General features: G+C 40.1%; 1 protein-coding gene across 3 annotated transcripts; it reads left to right on the top strand.

Annotated features, from left to right (window-relative positions):
- The first annotated feature begins 5,505 nt into the window (after nucleotides 1-5,505).
- Nucleotides 5,506-16,662, top strand: LOC149303851 (sulfotransferase 1C2-like). 3 transcript variants are annotated; one of them, XM_089480989.1, is made up of 9 exons: nucleotides 5,506-5,633; nucleotides 6,822-6,873; nucleotides 7,673-7,845; nucleotides 8,944-9,069; nucleotides 10,316-10,413; nucleotides 12,262-12,388; nucleotides 13,957-14,051; nucleotides 15,094-15,274; nucleotides 16,404-16,662. In XM_089480989.1, the coding sequence occupies exons 3-9, from the start codon at nucleotides 7,683-7,685 to the stop codon at nucleotides 16,514-16,516; spliced, it is 903 nt and encodes a 300-aa protein (XP_089337115.1). In that variant the 5' UTR covers nucleotides 5,506-5,633; nucleotides 6,822-6,873; nucleotides 7,673-7,682; the 3' UTR covers nucleotides 16,517-16,662. The 3 variants fall into 3 exon arrangements, with proteins under 3 accessions (XP_089337115.1, XP_089337117.1, XP_089337116.1); XM_089480990.1 differs by having other exon boundaries at nucleotides 5,549-5,567; XM_089480991.1 differs by lacking the exon at nucleotides 6,822-6,873.
- Nucleotides 16,663-24,311: the final 7,649 nt, after the last annotated feature.

Raw genomic sequence — 24,311 nt, 5'->3', positions numbered from 1 at the left:
TGCATAAAGATTTCATTAAGGAAAATGATCCCCAGAGATGCTTGGAGAAACTGAAATCTCATTATTTTTCCATGTTCAAAGATCTTTATCAGGAAAAAGATGCTCAGCAAATCAGAGCTAAAGACTTTTGTGACAGGTGTCTCCATCCTGCCTTAGAAGATCACATCAACCAAAGACTTGGGATCGAAATAGTAGATACATTTCGTAACAGTGAGCATTCCATTGAATGTTCTAGTCGGAATTTCTTTCAGTTTACAATCTTAAAGGAGCTGCTGGATGAGTGGAAATTTGACCAATATTTGAAATACATTAGAAACTATGAAGAGTTTGTCAAGAACTGGATTTGGAAACGAATGATGGATCGCTATATAAAAAAAGAAAATTTGAAGAACTTGGAGGAAAACATTATGTCATTAATACTAGGAAAAATTAAGAACACTCTGAACATCCTGAAAAATAAAGACATTACAACTTTATCTGAATTTGTGGACCATTTTTGTCTGGAACTGCAAAAGGACTTGGCCATATCTAAGAGTAATCTAGTAGGTTTAGAGTTTAGTAGTGCATTTGATCCTGGCCAATTTTCTGCTTATGTTGAGAATTTTCTCCTTGATTTGCAAAAACAGATACTCTCCAAACTGGATTTTCTGGATATAGCATCCAAGCTTTCAAGATTATCTGTGAAGCCCCAGGATGAGATCTTCAAGCAAGTGTTTGGCTGTGGGAAGCAGTGTCCCTTCTGCAAAGTTGCCTGTGAAGCTGGGGGTGGTGCCCACAAGGAGCATTTTGCAGCAGTCCATCGGCCTCAAGGACTGGGAGGATGGAGACTTCATAAAATCGAAACACTTTACTATAACATGTGTTCCACTGATGTGGCTTCAAACAAGGAGTTCTACTGTCCAGAAAAAGACCATCAGCTTCATCCATACAAAGATTATCGTGTGTATTATCCAGATTGGCACATTCAACCAGATCCCAGTATTAATGCTTCAGATTACTGGAAGTTTATTTTTAAAGAATTGAATCATGACTTTGCCAGAGAATATAGGTCTAAACCAGCAGATCTACCAGAGGACTGGAAGACAATAACCAAAGAACAGGCTTTCCAAGCCTTGAAGGAATCTTACAATATGAAGTAAATATAATTCTTCTGAATAATCACTAAATAAACAGATTTGCCAGAAGACTGGGAGAACAGGCTCTGCAAACCTTGATGGAATCTCATAATATCAAGTATACATCCATCGCTTGAACAAATTATTTTATATTAAAGAGCATTTGTTTCAAAGACTGACTTTCATTTCTCTCTTGTACGTAATATCCTTATAAAAACCTGATGTTGTAAATGTTGTAACCAGAATGCCATGTATGAAATTATTCTGCCCATTATGGCAAGACTGGATTAGTAAATTAGTAAAGGATCCTTTGGAAGATGAAGAACTGATAATGTGCTACTCCCAATTACCAGTAGCAGTCAGCAACCCAAATGCCCATTCCCGTTTACTGAAATAGTGTAACTGCCTGCCAAGTATGCATCCTTGACTAAATCGGGATGAGGCTCCTTCCCCTTTGTTGCCAGATGTGTGTCTCTGTGGAATTTAGATCTCTGGGAGGCTGAAGGAAATTCTTATTTAGAGCATTTTTGTGGTGGTCAATTGGCCTATGGAACCAGGAAAATATTAAGAAATAAAACTGGAAAGCTGTGTTCATGATTTCTATTCCAATGCTATTGTTTCTTAGGACGTTATCACAAGTGAGGAACTTCTCTTAATTTTGAATAAAAAGAAAGTGGGGCCATAATGCATTTACGTGAATTCGCTAGTTTAGCAAATTTACATGAATGAGAATTGGGTTCGAACTGGCTTCCCATTGCCTGAAAATAGCATGCCATTGCCCGAATTTGCATGTGATCATCTCTCACGCAATAACATTAAACCCCATGATTGCGTTCAGATTGCTACTGGATTATACTTCCAATTTCCCTTGTCTGATAACGTCCTTACTTTGCAGTCAAAAAGCATGCTACAAAATGAGATCTTGTCAGAACCTGCAGTCCTGGCATGTACTTTGCTTAAGCTTTGTAGTTTGGAAGTGCAGGATGATGGGTTGTATTACACTGTTCCCACTATATAGGAAAGGAATGCACTAACAAGCAGATGTCTGGGGAGTAGAGATGTTGCTAGAAGTGTCAAGCTCAGTCCCATGAGGAGGGCTAGAACAGGGCTAGTGGAAACAAGTAAGCCTGGGAACTTGGATTGTTTTGATGTATGTGTGAATAAGGCACAAGCTCACACAAATGTTTGAATGATTCTGTGCTTTTATTATACTGTATAATCAAAAGTGTTTTAGTCCTAATAACAATATCATGCTGTGTGTTTCTTCAGTTTCTGAATAAAGCTTGCTGATTTATTCTGAATCTGGTGTTTTCTGAACTAAGGACATGACAGAACTCAATCTCTACAACCTGTTTTGGTGGCAGCGGTGGGATAACAAAAATGCCAAGTGCCTGCCACGATAGAAAGGTTGTCCCTCACAGCCAGTAACACCCCTGAAGGTCCCAACGGAACGCTCCCCTTGAACAATAACCCAGCCTCAAACCTCTCTCAGAAGAGCTTGGGGTTGGAGAGTGGGGATGGGCAAACTCTGCCAGGAAACCCTCCTCTCCCGAGCGTCTCACGGCTTCTGAATCTTCCCACTCTGGCCAGCAAAGTCCTTCTCTCTTGGCTAAGCCCGCCGGCTTGCCCAAACGCTGACCTTTTCCCCTACACACGACCGCCTCACCGCCTTCTCTTCCACTCATGCCCTCTTCCTCGAGCGCCTCTCCCTTTTCCCTTTTATCTGCCAGCCCCTAGGTACGTAGCCAGGATTTTAGGAAGGGGGGGGGGGGTCCAGACTAAGTGCCACCATCATAATGGGGTTTGGGTGCAGCAGCGCAGCAACACACACCATTCACTTTTCTAATGGAAGGGAGGCAGACCCCAAGGACCCCCCCTGGCTATGTCCCTGCAGACCCTCCCTTGTAGGGCCTGCCTCCCAGGGTCTTCCCTTCTCTCCTTTGCAGCACCGTCGCCTCTCCCTTTCCGGGGCAACCCTCTTCAGTCTCTCTCATGCCCTTCTCCTTGTTACACAGGTCTCTCAGTAAATATCAGAAAGAGTCCGTCTCTTGACAAAATAACAAAAATCAAGAAGAAAGTTCTCCCCTTGGCAGGAGCCAAAATAACAGACCTAATGTCACAGGTACACATACTGGGTCTAACTGTTTTCGATATTCACACTTGAGCAAGGTTTCACTGTTATCTGCAGTGGCTCTTCAGACCTTGATAGACATTCATAACAAAACACCTGCAGATCAAGTTTCCTCTAGCCCAGGAGATCAGATTTCCTTTCCAATGGTGGATAAACAGGCACAGCCTTTCTCTAGGAGTTCCTCTACCATACCCTCCATGAGTAGTTATCACCACTGGGTTGGAGAGCCCAGTTCCAGGGCCTCTCATCCCAGTCTGGGCCCCAACAGAAGAGACTCACAGTATCAGTTGGCTAGAACTCCACACCATCAGGCTAGCATGTCTTTAATTCCAGAAGGACTTCAAGGAAAACATGTTCTAGTCTGAACAGACAACGGGACTGCAAAATCATACCTGATTAGATAGGGAGGATCCCATTCCCTCTTCCTACACAAAAAAGCTCATTAATAATAATAATAATAATAATTATAATAATAATTATTATTATTAAGCTCCTCTCCTGGGCAGAGAAAAATGTCCTATCCATCTCAGCCCAACACATACATGTCTCTGAGTAGAGAGGTCTTTTTCTTAATGTACCACACTCTAGACCCAGAGGAATGGAGCCTCGATGTAACTATCACCAGTTACTGGCACACTTCAGTAACCTGAAGATTGATCTCTTAACATGAGACCCAAACCACAAACTCCCCAGACGCTTTCCCAGGCTCCACACCTTTAGTGATGAAGCCCAAGATCTGCTCCAAATGCTCTCATCTCCAGGCCCACTATATCCTTTTCCTGAGACACACTTGATCTTCAGAGTCTTCAGAAAGATCAGGAGAAAGTGATTCTCATAGGTGTCCACTGGCCTTGCAGACCTTGGTTCTTCCACATGCTAGCTCTGCCAACCTAAGAGCCTCTATCTCTTCTGTTCCTACCCAACCTTTCCAGTCAGGGCCTCATTTTCCTCCCAGACCAATGTTAGGTCCACCTAGCTGCCTGGCAACTGAATGGGAATTCTTATTTGAGAGCAGGCTATTCTGAAAAGATGGGGAAAATGCAGTTAGCTTCCAGACAATATTCCATTCTTCTTCCCCGTGGACGGGGCTTCCAATTTGGAAAAAATAGCCACCGAAGCGACTTATGGGGCCCAAATTCAACACTGGAGGGAACAGGAAACTGTTCTGAGGGGGAAATCCTTGCTCTAAAATCAGTGTAACTTCCAAATTTGAGCCCAATTTGGAAGAGGTAAATTGGGCACCAGAGGCGATGCAATAAAGTCCTATGATTCCTTCTTCTGCTGCAGATTCTCCTTTTTTCCTTACATTCTACTACAATCCATTGTTTAAAGTTGCTTACAGTGACACACACTCATAATATTTGGAATATTCTCTTGCTCCTTTCATAGCATTAGTATTTATAACTTTTTAAAAAAATCCCTGTGACAGTTTCAAGAAAATCAAAATAGACATTGTAATTTCTGAATTGTGATTTATTTCTAAACTGTGTGAATAGTGGCGCATGTACAATTTTGCTATCTTTTTCATGTGTTATTTCGATGTTTGTAGCATTTCTAAAACAATCAGTCTTATATTTGTAACATTTTTAAAACAAAAAAGACAAATATACAATCTGTTTGTATAATTTACTGCATAATGTAATGGCCACTCAAAAAGCAAATTAACAGTCTTATTTCAAATAGTTACTCCTATTTTAATTAGAACAAAAACATAAAAATGGTTGTTCAATGTGTTTCTCTGTGGACATGCAAACATCTCCTGGGGAAATACTAGATATATATGCTGTGATACATTTTGTCTTGAGTGGGTTGGAGAACATGAGGCAGAGAACTATCAAGAACAAAACTGCTTATGCCTACACTAGATCCTTTCAGTTATCTCTGAGAACTGGGTGTGTCTCTTCAGTTCCCAAATGAGTATAATAATATATTATGGGTAGTTTTGATTCATAGATGCAAAAGCTTTCCAGAACTGAAGCCAATTTGTGATCTAGATGAGTTTGCCAAGGAACTTTGGTATGTGCAAATATAAAAATTAAAAAGTCTACAGAGGCTGTGTTGATACCATTCATTACCATGTCTCTAATTAAACAAGTCAAATTTGTGGACTTTGGAACTGGATATAAAAGCATGCAAGAACTCCCATATATACAGAGAAACGTAATTGGACCACAAGGCTGTCGATCAAATTAGGTACAAGAGATTGGGATTAGCTGTCGAGACCATACCTGACCGGAACACTATTTCCAGAGATTCCAGAAGGCTTGACTCTTGAGTCTCACTTTCCAATTTTGTCTGCTTTTCTGGTTGGTCATTGAAAGGTAAACATGGACTTAAATTGAAGGTCTGACGGCTGCTGCACATATTTTTGAGGAAATTCTATTGTGGTAAGTGAGAAAAAGTTAATGCACATTCTCCTTAGTGTCTAGTTTGACTCTCATTGTTAACAGAAGATACCTGAAGACCTAGATAAAGAGTGGTAGCTTAGTTGTTAAGCACAAGGACATGATCATTCATATAGAAAAGGGTTCCAGCTGAATCCTTTAATTTGCAGGCAGATCTGGAAAAGTTCCATGTCTGAAATTCTGGAGATCCACTAGGAGTCAGTGAAATATAACAAAAACCCAAATGTACCTTTTCTGGCCAACCAAATGCACATCGAACCATGCATGCTTTCGAAGTTTCACTGACTTCTTCAGGTAAAAAATTAAAAATCATGCAGGAGAAGAAATGTTTGATATATTTTGTGCATTTGGGTTGGTCAATAAAATATTGCTATTTTGTGGATTTTGTTGTATTTTGCTGCATGGCCAACACTGTAGGTACTGTAAAGTCAAAGGCTTTCATGGCTGGCATCCATAGTTTTTTGTGGGTTTTTCAGGCTATATGGCCATGTTCTAGAAGAGTTTATTCCTGATGTTTCACCAGCATCTGTGGCTGGCACCTTCTAGAACATGGCCACATAGCTTGAAAAACCCACAAAATAACACTGTAAGTACTGATTAAAAGTATAATTTTGTGCATTTCGGTTGGTCAATAAAGGTATCACTGATGGGTTTTTGTTTGTAACTGTAAGTAGTGAGTTAGATAAAACACTGATCTGGAATAAAACACTTTCCTATGTAATCTCTTTTTCTTCCTTCAATTCTCATTAGTCTCCCGTCTGAGCTAAATTTTCATCTCATTGCAGCTCTTAAAGCCAGTCAGCATTCCTTCTTTCACACCGCTATCTGAAGATAAAATGTGCTTGGCACACCCTGCTTTACTCATGCTATGTAAATCTTTGCAGTTCCAAGAACACTGGTTATATTCTCCTGCTCACAAGTGATCTAACTAAGGCACAGATTTTAAGAAACTGGGGGGGCTGGGGGGGTAGTTTTGAAGAGTGGAATCTGCTTTGTCACAAGGTCATCTTCGGCATTTAAAGCCACAGCATTTAAAAAAGAAAAAAACAAGAGTTTCACTAGAGCTTTGCAGGAAAGAAACCTTTGATCCACTTCCTCTGGGGAGGAACCTTCCAGGCTTTTTAGCCTAATAACCAATTGCACAACAATTCTTTTTTCTCACTGGGACAGGAGGAAGTCCGGAAGTCACTGAAACTTAGCATCAACATACCGAGGACAAAAGGTAGAAATAATTTTCCAGGATGTCTATGCAATTGGGGATTTCTGAGGGTAGTGAAGAGGGTGTTATTCTGAATGAACACTCATTGTTCACATGAGCAAGGAATGTTAGGGTTCTTCTTAGACCTTCCCCTTTGCTGACTTTTTGGAATTTGCAGAATGTGCCTAAACAAGGTTGGAGTCACACCTCTCTAACTGTCTCTGTGTGCAAAAGAGTGAGTGAGAGAGAACTGGAGAAAAAATAATTTCAGTGTATTCCCATGTTGTTCACAGTGAGCTGGATTCAGATTTCGTCATGACCAAATTTTGCCAAAAAAGCCCCATGATAGGTTTGCCTTAGGGTCACCATAAATTGGAACTGACTTGAAGGCACAGAACATACAAGTTCCACCAAGTACAGTGAGTTTTCTCAAAGTATGGAGTTTATCACACTGGGGCTAATTTTGGCATTAAAGAGAGATTAAAGTGCATTTAAAGCATCCCAGAAATAAAGCAAAAATGGCGAGTAATTGCGCAAATAAAGTTATATCGGAAATGCATTGTCACTGAAATCCCAAAAGTAAAAAGATGCACGTTAATGCTTCTTTGTGGCCACTTTAATGGCGGGTTTTGTGCAACGCCGTGTGAAATCATTTCATGTAATTACGTTATTTTTCTGGGATAGTCACACGATAAACTCCCAATCTCCTTCATGTGATAAACTCCTATGACTTGCTCTCTCAAGGCTAAAACTAATAACACAGATTTGCTTTTCCACTCATCGAGCCATGACTTTTTGCCTCTTCTTTTGTATCATCAAACAGGTTGTAAAGAATGTCGGGGGAACAAGGGGAAGATCTTAAGCCAAAGGAACGCCCTCAGTTAGGGGAAATAGATGGCATCCCTCTGGCCAAAAGCACCTGCAATGAATGGGCCCGGATCCAGAGCTTCCAAGCAAAGCCAGATGATCTTCTCATTTGCACTTACCCCAAAGCAGGTAAGGAAGTTGGGGACAAAGCAGCATCTAGTCTGTGAGAGCACCATTGCTGTCAAACAGCTGCAGAGGATGCAAAGCTTGGAAAAGGTTCCTTTCTGGATTGCAACTCTCAAAATCCTCCATCCAGCAGGGCCAGTGACCATTCTGATTGGAAGATACCAGGAGTTGTAATTCAAAAAAAGGAACCTTTTCAAGTGCTACTGAGTGTAGAAATAATTCAGGATGATTTTTGCCAGGGTTATATATATTGACTTCTGACAGATGATTCCAGTAGAAAAGTGCAGGTTGCAAGCTCCATGCAAAACTCCATAGACTCCCTCTGAACCCCACTCCCCTACAAAATGAATAACCCCCCAATTTTACTGATGAAAATGGAGGCATGTGGTGCCAAGCAACATCAGAATGTGCTCGAGACGGCAGAAGTTATTAATGTAAAAGAAGACACAAGCTAGAAGAAGCTGCAGCGGATTGCTTTTGCCTGAGCCTACTGGGAAGGGGCTCTGCCCGCTTTTCTCCTCTCCTCGCCTATTGAGTCAATGGAGTGCAAACTACTTTTACACTTTGAACTCAGTTTGTAGCAACTGAAGTAAACTGAGGAAAAGAGGAAAAGTGAGAAGAGGAGAGAAAAACTGGGACATTTTAAAAGCAGCTTAAAAAGTGGGACAACAAAGGATTTATCAGGACTATATCTGCCCAATCAGGGCAGTTGGATGATATGAGAGCCATGTATTAGAAAAAGGACAGGATAGAAATGTCATTAATGAATAAATAGATAGGAAGGAGATTCTGTGGGCTCATCTTTTCAAAAGTCAAATTTCTAGCCTTTGCAAATTTGAAAGGCAAATTGGAACTGTTTGTACTATGCTTCTCAAAATCTCAAGAGGGATCTAAAGACCTGTGCACATCCTTTCGCCTTGTTATGACCAGCAGAAGAAACATATAGCATAGCAAATACACCATCTATTGATAAAATGCGTGTATTGTATTGTATTCAGGTTACGGAAAGTACCTGATCTTGTGCGCAACTGAGATCACTGTAGAATATGCACAGCACTGTGTCTAGACTGAATTCTCTCCCTCTTTTCTCACCCTGCCAAGGTACAACATGGATCCAAGAGATCGTTGACATGATCCAACAGGAAGGTGATGTGGAGAAATGCCAGCGAGCTCCCCTGCATCGCCGACACCCATTCATTGAATGGGCACGGCCACCTCAGCCCTCAGGTTATTGTGGTTGTTGTTATGTGTCTTCAAGGCGGCTTTTGTTTATGCTAACCCTCTGAATAGGAGCCCTCCAAGAGAATTTGCTGTTAACAGCCATGCTCAAGTTTGGCAAACTTAGGGACAAGGCTGCATCCGCACTGTAGAAATAATGCAGTTTGACATCACTTTAACTGCCATGGCTTAATGCTATCGAATTTTAGGATTTGTAGTTTGTTGTGGCATCGGAGCTCTCTGGTAGAGAAGGCTAAATATCTTACAGAACTTCCCAGAATTACATAGCATGTAGCCATGGCAGTTAAAGTGGTATTAAACTGCTTTATTTCTCTAGTGCAGATTAGACCCATTTTGCAAATAGGTGAGTTGGAATGGGGCCATAGAAGTGTAGTGTTGAAGGAATCCCAAAGATGTTATAGTCTGTTTCCCAAGCAGTTCTGTAGTAGTAGTAATAAGAATAGAAATATAAATAATAATAATAGTTTATATTTCTACCTTGGCCCCAAAACTGAGACTCAAGTCAGTTTACAAAAACTAAAAAAAACCAGATAAAAACCAGATGCAAAGACGTAAGTAGAAAGATATGGGAAATTAATGTTAACATGCAAGTCAACTATCTATAGAGTTTATAAAGTATTTAAAACAATGCTACTGAAAAGGCAAACGACACGCTATTAAAAGCCTTAGCAGTGAGATCGTAAACTTCTATCATAACAGAAAACTTTTTAATGGAAAGAAAGCAAGGAGGGAGCCATCCTAGTCTCTTAAGGAAGGAGTTCTAAAAGCTCGGGAGAAGGCCCTCTCATATATGACATGCCTGTGATGTGAAGATTATGGGCTGAAAAGAAAGGCCTTCGCCAAAGATCTTGGAGCCCAGACAGCCTCATTTAGGAAAACACAGTCCTTGAAATAGCCTGGATGTCACAGCATCCCTGACAGATAGCAATCCATCCTCTATTTAAAAAAGAAGGAGAGTCCACTATTTTCTGGACATACTTGCCTTGATTTCTTCTCCCCATCCCACATTGGCACATCTCAAGGAACCTTGAGGATGGTTGCATAGCAAATGGAGGAGAAAGGCTAATGATTTCTATTAGAGGATCTTTATTAGCATTGCAAAATTTGAACACTTACAACTTGTTGGAAAGAACTTGGTATTTTTAAAAAATAAATTTTCACAGTGTTTTGCCTTCAAGACGAGAAATGATCTGCCATCTCCTTCTTGGCCTTAGTACCTCACTTCTTTAAACAGGGGTGGATCAAGCAGAAGCAATGCCTTCTCCACGGACTCTAAAGACTCATCTGCCTGTGCAGCTACTCCCTCATTCCTTTTGGGAACAAAACTGTAAGGTAAGTGGTGGGAAATGAGGTTCTGTGTTTAGCAAAGCTTGGAAACAACTTGTTTAAAGTAAGTTTGGTTTTACCTTTTTACACTTATCTTTTTTATTGTTCTTCTTGTTTCATCAACATGTTTGACAATGTTAAAATCTGGTTATTTGTAATCATTATTTGCCCATGATGTTATTTTTGGTTAATTGCTACCTTTTTTTTGTTGTTCGGGTAATTTAGTGAGGAATGGCAATTTTAAGTAATTTTTTCCCTTTTAGTAATTAATGTCAAATAATCATTTTTCTTTTAACAATTTGATGCTAATTTGATAATGCTCACAGTAACACTTTCACACTGTGTACTTTGAAAACACAGCCTGCATTTTACTGATCCTCAAACATTTTTGGGTAGTTAGGGACAAACTAGATGTGAGGTTCAGTAACATGTGAGCCCTTGGTATCCATTGGGTTTTGGTTCCAGGACCCCTCATGGGTACCAATATCCATGGATGCTCAAGTCCCACTATATACAATATCATAGTAAAATGGGTGCCCCTTATATGAAACATGGTTTGCTTTTTGGAAGTACATATTTTAAAAATATTTTCAAACGGTGGATATAGCCAACCTTCAATACTTGGCTTGTAAACTACATTTAGGCCACAAGATGGAGCAACCGCTTCCCATTTTCACTTTCAGGTTTCTGTGACATTCCTGACTAGTTATCCATTATACAGTTATAGGACTATGTTTCCACTGTAACTGCCATGGTTCCTCCTTACAGAACTGTGGGATTTATAAAATATGCAGAGGTAGCTGTGTTGGTCATTCAGCAAACTCAAACAAAAAACACCAAACAATGATACTTTTGTTAGTCAACCGAAATGCACAATATACTTGTTGCAAGCTTTTGAAGCTCCACTGGCTTCTTCATCAGGCAAGATGTTACAAACCAAACCTGAGAAAAATAATAGAATATGTTAGTCAGATGCCTGCATTTTATTGTTTCTGCCCTTAGTTAAGATGATATGGTGAGGGCATATGAGGAGAGGGCCAACCTGCAAGACATGTCCCCCCCATATCATCTTAACTAAGGACAGGAACAACAAAATGCAGGCATCTGACTAACATATCTTATTGTTTTGCTCTTGTTGATCTGTAGCACCTTCACTGATGAAGAAGCCAGTGGAGCTTCGAAAGCTTGCAACAAGTATATTGTACATTTCAGTTGGCCCATAAAGGTATTACTGTTTGGTGGATTTTGGTATGAATATGGGGTTTATAGTTTTGTGAGGTATTTATTTACTGCTTTAGAAGCTTACTTTGGGAGAAAGAAGGAGTATAAATCAAATAGATGATTGAGAGAGAGAGAGAGAGCAATTTTATCCAGTAACTTTTGGCTTTGTTCTTTAATTTTTGACTTTGTGTGTGATTCTTTGTTACACATGCGTAAACGGGTCAGCCATATATAATTTGTTGTACCACATACACTGTATTGTCAGAGTGGATGTTGTGTCCCAGTTAGATAAAATTAATTGCAATTGCAATAAATATATAAATATTTAAAATAATCTGTAAGCCACTGGCAGGACTTATTTTATTTTTGTCTTCTTTGTAGGATTATGTAAAGCACTGTGTAAATCATACAGCGCTATACAAATAAACAACAATTGTCTGTATGTGCTGCATCTCAGCTTCCTGTTACCTTCGTTTGATCCTGGATGTCTGAGGACCCACAATGCCATTACTTTGCTAAAGTTACAGCAGTGTATAGTATGGAGATCTAATATACAGCTCTGAGCTTCCCAATGGAAAATTAAGATTATTTGACAATTAAATAAATGTTTCTTTACTTTGTCTATACCATTAGTTCCTTTATGTGGCCAGGAATGCCAAGGACTGCATGGTGTCCTATTTCCACTTTCAAAGGATGAGCAAAGTGGTCCCTGATCCTGGAACATGGGATGAATATTTTGAGGCTTTCATGGCAGGCAAAGGTGAGGGAAAACACCTATGCATCCTTATTTCACTTTGTGGAACTCTTTTTCAAGGAAACATGCAAAATGACATATGATGTCCCAATATTTTATTTGCCTCGTTTATTTGTTTAATTTAAGGATGGGCAAAGGGCTTGGGCCACTGGTGGCCACAGGGCTATTTTTGTAGCCCCAAGGATTAAGAAAAATCAAAAGACATTTCCAAAAAAGTGGTTTTCTTTTTAATTTTTTGTTGCAAAATGCCAGCAATTCCCCTTTAGAAAGTGGGAGAGGACCTTTTCACCAAATTTTGCCACCTTGCAGCCAACCTAGACCCAGGAGATGCCTTTTTCCCCAAAAAAAGATGTGACCTAGAAGAAGTGGTACAAAAAATCATATATGAGCCTGTTACAGACTGCCAAAATAAAGCTGCTTTGGGTCTCTTTGGAGGTATGCTGTTTAAATGACGCATGCACCCTAAGAATCCGGAAGCTGCACCAAAGCTGCACTCCAGTGCTTAGGAATGGAGTGTAGCTTTGGCGTGACCTCCGGACTCTTAGGACCTATGCATCATTTAAATAGCATACCTCCAAAGAGACCCGAAGCAGCTTTATTTTGGCAGTCTGTAACAGAACATGGTTTGGTAAAAATGGCCTCTCTTGCACAGGGGGAAGGCCTTAAAACATGCCAAAAATGCCCCCACCTCCTTTAGGGTATTTGAGGGCCAAAACATTTATTTTTATATTTAAATAACTGGGAGTTATGGTGGAAAGTGTGGCCCTTCAAGATCTTGAGGGTACTAATATGGCCACAGTTGTGGACCCTGATTTAATACATTTTATTCCACTTTTCCTCAAAGAATTCAGGGCAATGGTTCTTCATACAGAACAGCCTTACAAGCTTCTTGACTCCATTAACATTTGTACCTAGATCTCAGCCTGACACTTTTAACAATTTTATCACACTGACTGTGTATTACTTATGACTGTCATGGCTGTTAAATGCTATTGTTAGTTGTAATGAAGTTCGACCTGAAGCAACAAGACCTAAAATAATGACCGAAAGCAATGGCGAGACATCTCAGATCCTTGGGCTGAACCTTGTCCTGTGGGGTTCTCCATATGGCCATGTCCCTTCACCGTGACATCAGTTGCTCATCTCCCAGATATTGTTTCTTTTTCCTCCCATTGTAGAAGGTTGAGACAACTCTCCTAAAGCTTAGGTACTGGAAGCAAGAGCTGTATGCTAAAATCTGTGGGTATTTTTGTTCCCAATCTTTGCTCACCAAAGGAATCACTCTGTGAGAACTTTTCTGAAACTGAATTCAGCCTTGGCCTGTCATTTTAGCCAAGCTCCGAAAAGTTCCTTTTGTGGACTACAATTCTCAGAATCCCCCAGCAAGTGTGACTATTGGGGGGAACAGAGGGTTGTTTTTCAGTATTTGTGCAGAAGAGTGTACAAGCGTGTAGCAACCATAGTTTTTCCTAACATTTTGAACAGCCTTTTCCCCTTTTGAGTGTGGATTGCCTTCTTGTAGGGACTTTTCACTGTGCACCCAACACCCCATTGTGCTTTTCTGTTTCTTCCAGTTGGATGGGGCCCATGGTACGACCATGTGAAAGGCTGGTGGAAGGCAAAAGATACCCACCATGTGCTCTACCTCTTCTATGAAGATATCAAAAAGGTAGATCAATCTAGAAAGAACTAGTGGAGACTCTCTGATCATCTATCTAAATTCATTTCCGAAAGATGGAAGGGAAAAGGTTTGAGATGAGTAGCATCTCCTTGACTCTTAAGTAAAGCAATAATCAAATAGGTAAGTCTTGAGAAGGAGAGGTTGTTCCCAAAAATTACTGGAAAAGACCCTACCCACCCCCCAAACTAGATGTTTCGCTAATAAAAATGTTAGATGTTATAGAGATGGATAAGTTGATGCATGTGTTAAATGGAAAATCATCAAAATATAATTTATTTGGTATCTCAAGGAATTTAAAAAGCAGTATTTGTATACTGAAGCTAAACATGTATAAACAGACAGAAGGAATAGAAGTGGAGTCTTTCCAATGTATGGATGCCAGTCACAGATGCTGGCAAAACGTCAGAAAGAAACTCTACTAGAACATGGCCACATAGCCCGAAAAACCCACAAAAAACTATGAATAGAAGTGGATTAGAATAAAGACCCAAGTCTACATGAGACAGAGAGACTTCAGGAAGCCAAAATGTTTGAGTAAAATACTATGAAAAGTTATTTTGACGACATCTTGTATATATGCAATCTGTAATTTTACTGCAACACATACAACATGTTAAAGTGAAACATAAGAATTCTTTATTTGTTTTAACTTCAAATACATCTTGACAATAAAAACAAAGATTTAAAAAAGATATTATGTAAAATTACCAACTGTGCTCATGCTCCAATTGCCTTTTGGCAAAAAAAGGAAACACCAAATCATGGCAATAAACTCATGACAGAAAACAAAAACTACAGAGGCTGGTTATTTGATTGTATAATGCTCCAGAATCAGTTCTTCGTTCAGGTTTTGGTGAGAGTTGTCCTCACAAGCTCTTTTACAAAATTATGTTTTTTTAAAAAGTCTAAGCCAATTTGTCTGCTGTATCCTTCTAAAAGGTCATAAGATTTGTTCCCAGGGCTCTTCTGCCTGGGCTCTCTCCCGATTCAACCACCAATTGCTATTGCCAGACTGTTTCTCTCTGCACAGAATCCAAAACGTGAAATCCAGAAAGTGATGCAGTTTATAGGGAAGCAACTAGATGAGGTGACACTGGATAAGATTATTCACCAGACCTCATTTGAAGTCATGAAGGACAACCCCATGGCCAACCGGGCTGGAGTGCCCCTCTCGATCATGGACCAGTCCATTTCTCCATTCATGCGGAAAGGTAGGACTCTCCCACCGCCAGTCATGTCCCCTGAAGGAAATAGTCTTTAAGTAGTAAATGTTGGCTGCTGTCTTGTTGTGGACTTAGTCTTCATAAGTGGACTTATGTCTATGGGAATTAAAAATCGGGCAGTTCTGTAACCTCTGTATCCAGTAAAGGGCTGCTATTAAGTTACTATGCAGGGGAGTCAACGAAGTGACAGATACACTTGTGCCTCAGGACACCGACTAGGGAGTGCAGGTGTTCATTGAGACACTCTTTCTGCTGGTGTCTCATTATGCATCTTTCTAATTCAGTAACAAGATTTCTTAGACCCAGTTCAGACCGGCCTGAAAGGCCATCCTGGAGGTGGAGTCGGGGCGTTGTGTCCAGATGACGCATGTCCTGCCTCCACCTTCTAGGGTGTCATGACACTGCGCGCCACTCCTCTAGCGCTGTGTCTATATCACGCAGCACTGAAGGAGTGCCATATAGCCGTGGCAACTCGGCTGTGGCGCCTTTACCAGGGCGCAAAAAAGAGCTGCCTTTTCTGGCTCCTTTTTGCACCCTGGAAAGACTGGATCAGGGCCGCGGCATGAAGTTTGTTTGTACAGCCCCTTAGTGCCTCTTCTATGTAACTAATACAGTATATATAATGTTATGTAACCTGCACCATGACAGCGATTTCTTTTCATTCCAAGTAAGTGATGAAGACTTAGGTCCAAAACAGAAATAACCCGGTTTCAGACTGTTTTAACCTTCCTGGCTCAGTACCTGGGAATTCTGGAAACTGTAGTTTTGTGAGACGTTTAACCTTCCCTGTCAGAGAGCTGTAGTGCCACAATAAACTACAATTCTCAGGATTCCCTAGCACTGAGCCAGGGCACCTAAAGCAGTCCCAAACTGGATTGTTTCTGTTTTGGACGTTAGTGGCCCTTTCTCTGTAGCTTTAAAAAGATAACTACCCAGCATCTTCTGAGGCAGATGCTTGCACATTTTTCCTTTGTGGAATTACTACTTCTTAATCAAAGTGCTGGGAATAGAGAGAAAATAAAATGTTTTTCTCACCTACAGTGGGCTTTTCAAGAGTAGAGTGGCTGTTTATATCCGTCTGACTACATTTGAGGGACTGTGTGTGTTTGCCCTACAGGGACAGTTGGTGACTGGAAGAACCATTTCACAGTAGCTCAGAATGAGAGGTTCAATGAAGACTACCGAACGAAGATGGCAGACACTACCCTGACTTTCTCAATGGAGCTCTGACGTCCCAAGCTTCAGTGCTGGGAATCCTGAAAAGGATTCCCTGTAAAGGAGGATTCTTCTCAGCTCAATTCTGTCCTCAAGGGTCTAATTTTTTCCAGCAGGTCTGTAGACACTTATAATGTCAAATAAAAAAGCCTTTAAAAGTCTTGCGTAGGCACTGTATTTATGTTTGTTCCTCTGTGCATTGGGACACTGTGCTTTCTGCCTGTTGCCTCTATTCCTGAGATTTTGCAGTTTGGTGACTGGAGAAAACCTAGCTAGGTTCCTGAGAATCCCTATTCTCATTCAGGTGGTTCCACAAGAGAAAGCAAGACTTGTCTTCACATTTGTAGACAGATTTTTTTTAGAATGGAAGCATAGCATTTCTGGTGAATGTTTTGAAATTTAAGAATGTACAAACAGGGTTTTCAACTGACCAAATGGAAAGACTGTTTCCACAGCTCCTGATTCCACCTTATTACCTATTTTCCTCCATCTGTTGCCTGGTATTTGAGGTATTCTTTGCTGTTATTCTACAGTTATACAGGGGTGGAAGGCAGGAGCTATGCGAACCCTCATGCCTTTCCTCTGACTACCCCAGATCCATAGCAGCAGCTGCATTGCTCATAAAAGCTGCTGAGTCTGAATCAAGACTCTTCTCCCTGTTCAGTTTGTCAGTTGCCCACTTTTCTACTACTGCTTGTGGCCAGTTGATTTGATGATAGTACGGATCAATTTCAGGGGCATCTGGGTGTTGGTTTTCATGATGAACCTCAGCCACCGACTTGTCTGAAAATCCCAGGGGATTATGGTCACCATTCTGATCTTGGTTCTCTTTTACTGGGCCTTTTTTAAGTCTCTTGTCCATATCTTTTGGGAGATTCCCAGGCAGATTCGTGGCTTCTACATTCATGGATGAGTGCCGTTCAGGGGAACACTGTTCTGGCTGCAAAGAAGCAGCATCCATACTGCGGTGGGAACCAGAGACAGTTTTGCTAATCAAAAGGATGAATTGGATGGTTGTCTTTTGTATGTGGTATACTTCCAGATACCAGGGATGCTGGGGTCCAAAAGTGTCTCTGTCATAACATTATCAGGAGGAAAGCTGCAGGAGGTGTCTGAAATGAAATTAGGAAGGGGGAAAAGTTTTATTTGGGAACGAGTTATGAACAAAAGCATCAATTCAGGACATGTTTATTTTGCAGTTAAACTGCCATCTGAAAGCTTCCTTAGAGGACCTGCTAGGCTTTGGTCCATGGGGCTCTGGATCTAAGACTTGCTCCTTCAAACATTTCATAGATGAAAACCAGGGATCAGGTGGCCAAGCAACATCAACATGTAGTAAAGGTGGCCAAAGTTATGAATGAGCGAAAACAAGCAGGCTATGAGCGGCTGCAGTCATTTGCCTTTGCCTGATCCTACATGGAAGGCCAGGATTTTCCCCCTCCTCTCCTCTTTCCATGGTGAGTTAACTGAGAGCAAATTACTTTTACACTTAGACCTCAGTTTGCAGCAATGGAAGTAAGGAGGAAATACATTCACTGCCCTCAAATTATTGCTATACCAGAATCTTTACAATATCCATCTTTTGCTTTTGATAGTGCATAAGATTTGAGATGATCCGCCTTCTTTTCCACTCTACTCAACTATAGCTCCAGTAGAAATGGCCAGGTGGTATGTGTGGTTACAATTAACAACAAAAATAATTAATTAATCACAACATATGACGTTAGATATTATATTCAATGCCTTACCACTTTCTAGCATCACCAGCCACTAGCACATTAACATTTGGTCTCATATTAAAAGCTGGCCTCAGGAATTCTCATCAATAGAGTTCCACTCAGCTTCCAGTGATGGATATGCCCAAGATCGCTCAATGGATTTCTATGACTGAGCAGGTATTTGAACCCAGGTCAAGTCAGATGCTCTCAGCCTTGGGAAGGCAATGGTAAAACTCATCTGAACAAATCTTGCAAAGAAAACCCCTTGATAAGGTTGCCATAAATCAGAAACGACTTGAAGGCACACAACAACAAAACTGAAGAGTCCTAATCCAATGCCCAAAGGCTGGCTCTCAATTGCAAGGGTGTTAGTGTAATCTCCCTGGGGAAGGGCACTCCATAATCTAGAAGCTGCCACCAAGAAGACTTTCTTTTGTGTCCCCATCAAACATACCTCTGAAGGTGGTGGGACTCAAGGAATGGCCTCTCCTGCAGATCTTAAAACCCAGGCAAGCTCATATCACATTCATCCTGCCCAATCCATGCTATATTCTTCTTAGCTTTCTGATTCCCACCTACAGACCTGCCTATGTCATTCCTTTCCATTGACTTTCCTTCCTTCTTCCTTGTCTTTCCTTTATGTCCTCTCTCTTACCTCTTATCACTTTCCACTTTGACTTCTGAATCTGCACAATCAAATTATGCACCACTTTCTTTTACTGTTCATTTACCGCAGAGAGATAATGACAAACAACGAATGGTATAATTAACTGAAGACGTGATTAAATTTTAAAGCAGGATCTGCATAGAAATTAAAGCACTGTTTTGATTTTGGATTAGCACTCTTTACAATGAAGAAAAGATCTGTCAATCTGCCCACCCTATGTGGAGGAAGTGGTATCCTTGAAGATTTTTACATGGTCATTAATTTTTAATGTTTTGACAAAAGTCATCTAACACACAAATGGAAACAGAATACTATGTTTCCTGGAGAAAGTGTTCTCTGCGTGAGTAGAATTTTAAGCTGAATCAATTCTCTTCTCCTTTATTGATGTTCTTGGAGAAGCAGCACAAAGAAACAATAGTGTGTGTGTGAGATAGCTAGAAATAGAAAGTAAATTAAGGGAACACATAACTCATTCCAAAGGTGGAGTCGGTACAGATGAACCTCCTCCTGGAACTGGGAATGAAACCCAGAAACGTTACATCCTTTTCTCTTCTCTTAGTCCCTTGGCTCTAGTCTAAGCTGGTCCCTAACCAGATACACGTACCTATGTTGAATGAACTGCAAGAGCCATTTCTAGCATCTTGGATGCCATCCTGTTGTTACCAGAACCTGAAAAGCATGCAAGTGTTTGAAAAGGCCTCTGGGGAAAGGATGTGGGCTGTAAAGATTTGGATTAATTCATTATTATGATGACTAGAAGCCCTCACCTGTTTCCAGGACAACTGGAATTCACCTGCGGATAAAGGTCCCATGCCTCAAACCAAACCAGATCCAGGTGCCCTTTGTCTGAGAGCAATGAATTATCTGTAACAAGAGAACTCCTTTCTTTCTTCAAACCGCTTGTGTGCTAATTATTTTTAGGACTGCTCTTTAATCTTTTAATGATTCCCCTATTATGTAGCATGTTTCTTACGAATTTTTAACAGTGCAGAAAACAGCCTTCTTATTTGTTTATATTTGACAATGAAAAAGGGCTAGGTTTTCATTACAGCTTTTTATAAACTGTTATTTTTCCTTAGCACAAGCCTAAACTAAGATAGACAACAAACATACAAAGCCATCTCTGAATTAAACTAAACTTCGATTCCAATACAGTTGGGCTAGAAAAAAAGCCAAAGATTCGCTGAAAAATAATGAGAGATGTTAGAGAAAGAGGTGGATTAGGCATACCAGATTTAAAGATTTATTATTATTCATGCTGTATTGAGTGGTTTATGAATTGGATTTATTTGACTGATGATAAATTACTTACTTTGGAGGGATTTAATTTGAGATACGGGTGGCATGGATATCTGTGGTACAATAAGTTAGAGATTAACAAAGAATTTAATGATATAATTTGACAATCATTACTAAGAGTTTGTAACAAATGTAAAAACAAAATTTATGGAGAATTGCTAGTATGGGTATCTTCACACGAGGCACCGATGAAGAAAAACACGGCAAGAAGAAAAGGCTGGTTAAAATATCAAGACCTTTTAATTTGGGAGGAAAGAAAGCCAAGGATAAAAACAGAAGAAGAATTGGAAAAAGATAATGTAAAATGTCAATGGTTTTTTCTTAGGCAACTTAAAGAATGAATAAAGATAGAAGGTATTACAAATGTTAAAACTGAGCTTGATGAGATTTTGTGGACAAATAAGAAAGCTACCATATCTAAGATATATAAACTGTTATTGAAAAGAGAAACAGAGATGGAAACAGTTAAATAATGTATGGTAAAATGGGCCTGAAACATGGGACCATCCAATACACTCCAAAATAGTTTTGGGTAGAGATTCATAAGTAATTACAGATAATTTTTGAAACTAAAATTAAGCTAGAGCCTGGATTCTGTCTTCTCAATATAGTGGATGGTAAAGAAGAAAGAAAGCATCTAAAATGTATATTATATTTAATAATAGCTGCAAGAATTACTATCACACAAAAATGGAAAGCTTCTGAACTCCCAACAACTGATGTATGGCTTATGAAAACATTGGATATGTTACAGTTAGATAGATTAACAGTGTTAATTAGAGAAAAATCAATTGAGAAATGGGGAAAAGATTGGGAAGCAGTCTTTAAATATTGTAAGAAGAAATTGTCTATTTCAGGACAGATAAATAAAGAACAAATAGATGATGTGCTAAATGGGTAAGGAATACAAATGTAAGCAAAATTAATATATGAATCTTTAGTTTTATAATAGAGGGAGTAAGGAGATTGAGTAAGTTTTAATTATGTTAGGTATGATACATATTGTTTATGTTTTTATTGTAACCCACCTCGATCCTTTTGGGAGAGGTGGGCTATAAATACATTTATTATTATTATTAATGTTTAGTATGCAAGCAGAGTGAAAGAACAGAATTCATATTTTAAAAAAGGGGAAAGATAATTTTCTTTCTAAGGTGTGAACTGATTTAATGATTTATTCGATGAAACAATGGAAACATTATCTGATAAGCTAGGTGATTGTCATCTGAATGCGTTTGCAATATGGGGAGGGGGAGAATTTAAAATGGAACCAACTGGATTTCTTTACAGAAGTCAATGTGTTATTGTGGTGAAGGTGGTAACTTAAAATTTATCCCTGATAAAGTTCATGTGTGGCTTTCTAATAAAATCAGACATCTTCCCATCTTATCAGTTTGGTTTTTACCAAACTTCCCTGCCTTCAGCTCTCTTGATGCTGTTTTTCTAGCCCTCCAATGTTCTTCAGCAGCCATTTTTCTAATTAATCCGTTGTCATCCCACTTTCCAGCTGCCTTTAAAATGTCCCAGTTTCTCTCTCCTCCTCTCACCTTCCCCCTTTCTCCTTGGCTTACATCTATTGTTGCAAACTCAGGACATTAGCACACAATCCCTGTTTTCGTCTCAATTGTGTTAGTAAAAGTAAACGTACCATTTTGGGAGCTTTCCTTATCGCATGTCCCTGCAAAAGTGCAATTGGGGCTGTTTCTGGCATCAACAGGCCCTTCTGTTCTCTTCCAGACTCTTGTTTAACCCTGCCCTATGCCCTACCCAGCATGCCTTTCCTTGTTGTTGGTTTCTCTCTGTGTTATTTGTAACACAATTTATCAATGATGGCAATGCAATTTAGTAAAACCAAGATTAAATAAAGTTTAAAAAATGTTTGCAAATAGCAAAGGGGGGAATGGGGGAGAGGAAGAGCTTGTCACTATCTGACTGCCCAATGCCAGAACTGCTGCAGGAGGAACTTATTTCACCAGAGGACTAATGCCATTGCAGTGCAATTGGGGCCTTATTGATGGACATCCCCTGTCAATGAAAAGGGATGCCCTAACCCTGCTTTGCAGACACGGTAGCTACAGCTTTGAAGTGACGTTGTGCCATAAGTATCACCAAAGGTGCTATTTTCCAACTTTAATTGTGGTTTAAAAGCCCCATGTGGTAATCTCCTGAGTTGAAAGTGTAAAAGTAGTTTGCACTCCATTAATTCAGGAGCGGGGAGAACAGAGGAGAGCACAGGATCTTGCCCTTCCCTGTAAGCAAAAGTAACGTTCTGTAGCTTCTCCAAGTTTGTCTGTTCTTCATTTATAACTTGTTCATTTTGACCACGCTCTGATATTGCTTGGCCACAGATGCCCTGGGAGATTAATGTTTTTGGCTCTTAGTGTTACATAGAGAGAAACTGGTAAACAGGGCAGAGTTAATAATCCAGGCTGCAAAACACCAAATCTATACTGAGGCAACTCAGAGCTGGGTAAATTGCACATAAATTAGACATGATAATCAAATTTGCTTATACTGTATAGCATAGTTCAGTCATTGCACAGAGCTAATGTATGTCTAGGTCAAGGGAAGTAATAGTGCCACTGTATTCTGCTCTGGTCAGGCCCCACCTGGAATATTGTGTCCAGTTCTGGGCATCACAATTCAAAAAGGACATTGAGAAACTGGAGCGTGTCCAAAAGAGGGCGACTAAAATGGTGAAAGGTCTGGAAACCTTGCCCTATGAGGAACGACTTAGGGAGCTGGGGATGTTTAGCCTGGAGAAGAAAAGGTTAAGAGGTGATATGATAGCCCTGTTTAAATACTTGAAAGGATGCCATATTGAGGAGGGAGCAAGCTTGTTTTCTGCTGCTCCAGAGAACAGGACCTGGAACAATGGATGCAAGCTACAGGAAAAGAGATTCCACCTCAACATTAGGAGGAACCTCCTGACAGTAAGGGCTGTTCGACAATGGAATACACTCCCTTGGAAAGTAATGGAGTCTCTGTCTTTGGATGTCTTTAAACAGAGCGTCTGGATGGCCATCTGTTTGAGGTGCTTTGATTGTGTATTCCTGCATGGCAGAGTGGGATTGTTGTACTGGATGGCCCTTGTGGTCTCTTCCAACTCTGTGATTCTATGAATGCAGAGCTCTTCTATTTGGTCTCTCTGGCACTTCAGTACAGGCAATGCATTGTCCATACTTCGCACATTGCTAACATTTGCTGTGCATGCAATTAACTCTTGGGGGGAGAATTGTTCTTCCCAATAGCTTCTGGCAAAAGCAAACAACCCACAAATAGTTTTTTGTGCGTTCTTCGGGCTATGTGGCCATGTTCTAGAAAAGATTATTCCTAGGAATAAACTCTTCTAGAACATGGCCACATAGCCTGAAAAACCCACAAAAAAATATGGATGCTGGCCATGAAAGCCTTTGACTTCACAACAGAAGTGAATGATTGTGTACCATCTTGACCACACAGATGTTGCTTGGCCACACAGATCCCGGTTTTCAGCTGTAAAATGAAAAACCAATGCGCTCTTTTCCCTAGCTAGGCTTATCCACTTAATGGCCATATCTTTTCAGGTCAGTTTCCCATCCCACTACCAAAAACAGTCCTTTAACCTACATGAGTTTCTGTTCTTCTTGGAAGAAGCCAATGAACTGCTATAGGAAACAAGTTAAAACTTGCAATTTATTTCACTTGGTGTGAAGTAATACTGCCTTTACTATTTGCTTGTGGCATCTTTGGATCTCCAGTTTGTTATGAAAGCACTGTTAATATTTAATATTAGTTGTTTGATATAATTTTTCTGTGTTTTCAGACAACACTGATATGAATATAAGCATTATGAATGTATTTACTATGTAAAGTAGAAACAACAGTCAGTCTTATGTAAGCATCAAGAACAACAAACGGTATTTGACTACAGCTCCCATCACTAGATGCATTTGTGACTATGTGAGGATAATGGGCTTGCTTTTTCTGCTCTTGCCACTGACACACTTTTCTTGCGTATGCCATTCTCAATTGGTTTATTGCTAGCACTTCATAACAATGTAAATTGTAGCTGCTTCTCCCTTTTTTTACACAGTAAATGTCACGTTCACTATGAGAACATGGGAGAAATTATAGGATGATAATA

The sequence above is a fragment of the Sceloporus occidentalis genome, unplaced genomic scaffold, assembly GCF_023333645.1.
Source record: "Sceloporus occidentalis isolate IW3139 unplaced genomic scaffold, rSceOcc1.0.p SCAF_14, whole genome shotgun sequence".
NCBI lineage: Eukaryota > Metazoa > Chordata > Lepidosauria > Squamata > Phrynosomatidae > Sceloporus > Sceloporus occidentalis.
This window is presented reverse-complemented; position numbering and strand designations above follow the sequence as displayed.

Bases quoted from the DNA above. Each gene is read 5' to 3' on its own strand.
- LOC149303851 (XM_089480991.1), top strand. From the start codon at position 7,683: ATGTCGGGGGAACAAGGGGAAGATCTTAAGCCAAAGGAACGCCCTCAG. The intron at 10,414-12,261 runs GTAAGTGGTGGG...CTATACCATTAG, and splicing joins TTTGGGAACAAAACTGTAAG to TTCCTTTATGTGGCCAGGAA. The intron at 15,275-16,403 runs GTAGGACTCTCC...TTTGCCCTACAG, and splicing joins TTCTCCATTCATGCGGAAAG to GGACAGTTGGTGACTGGAAG.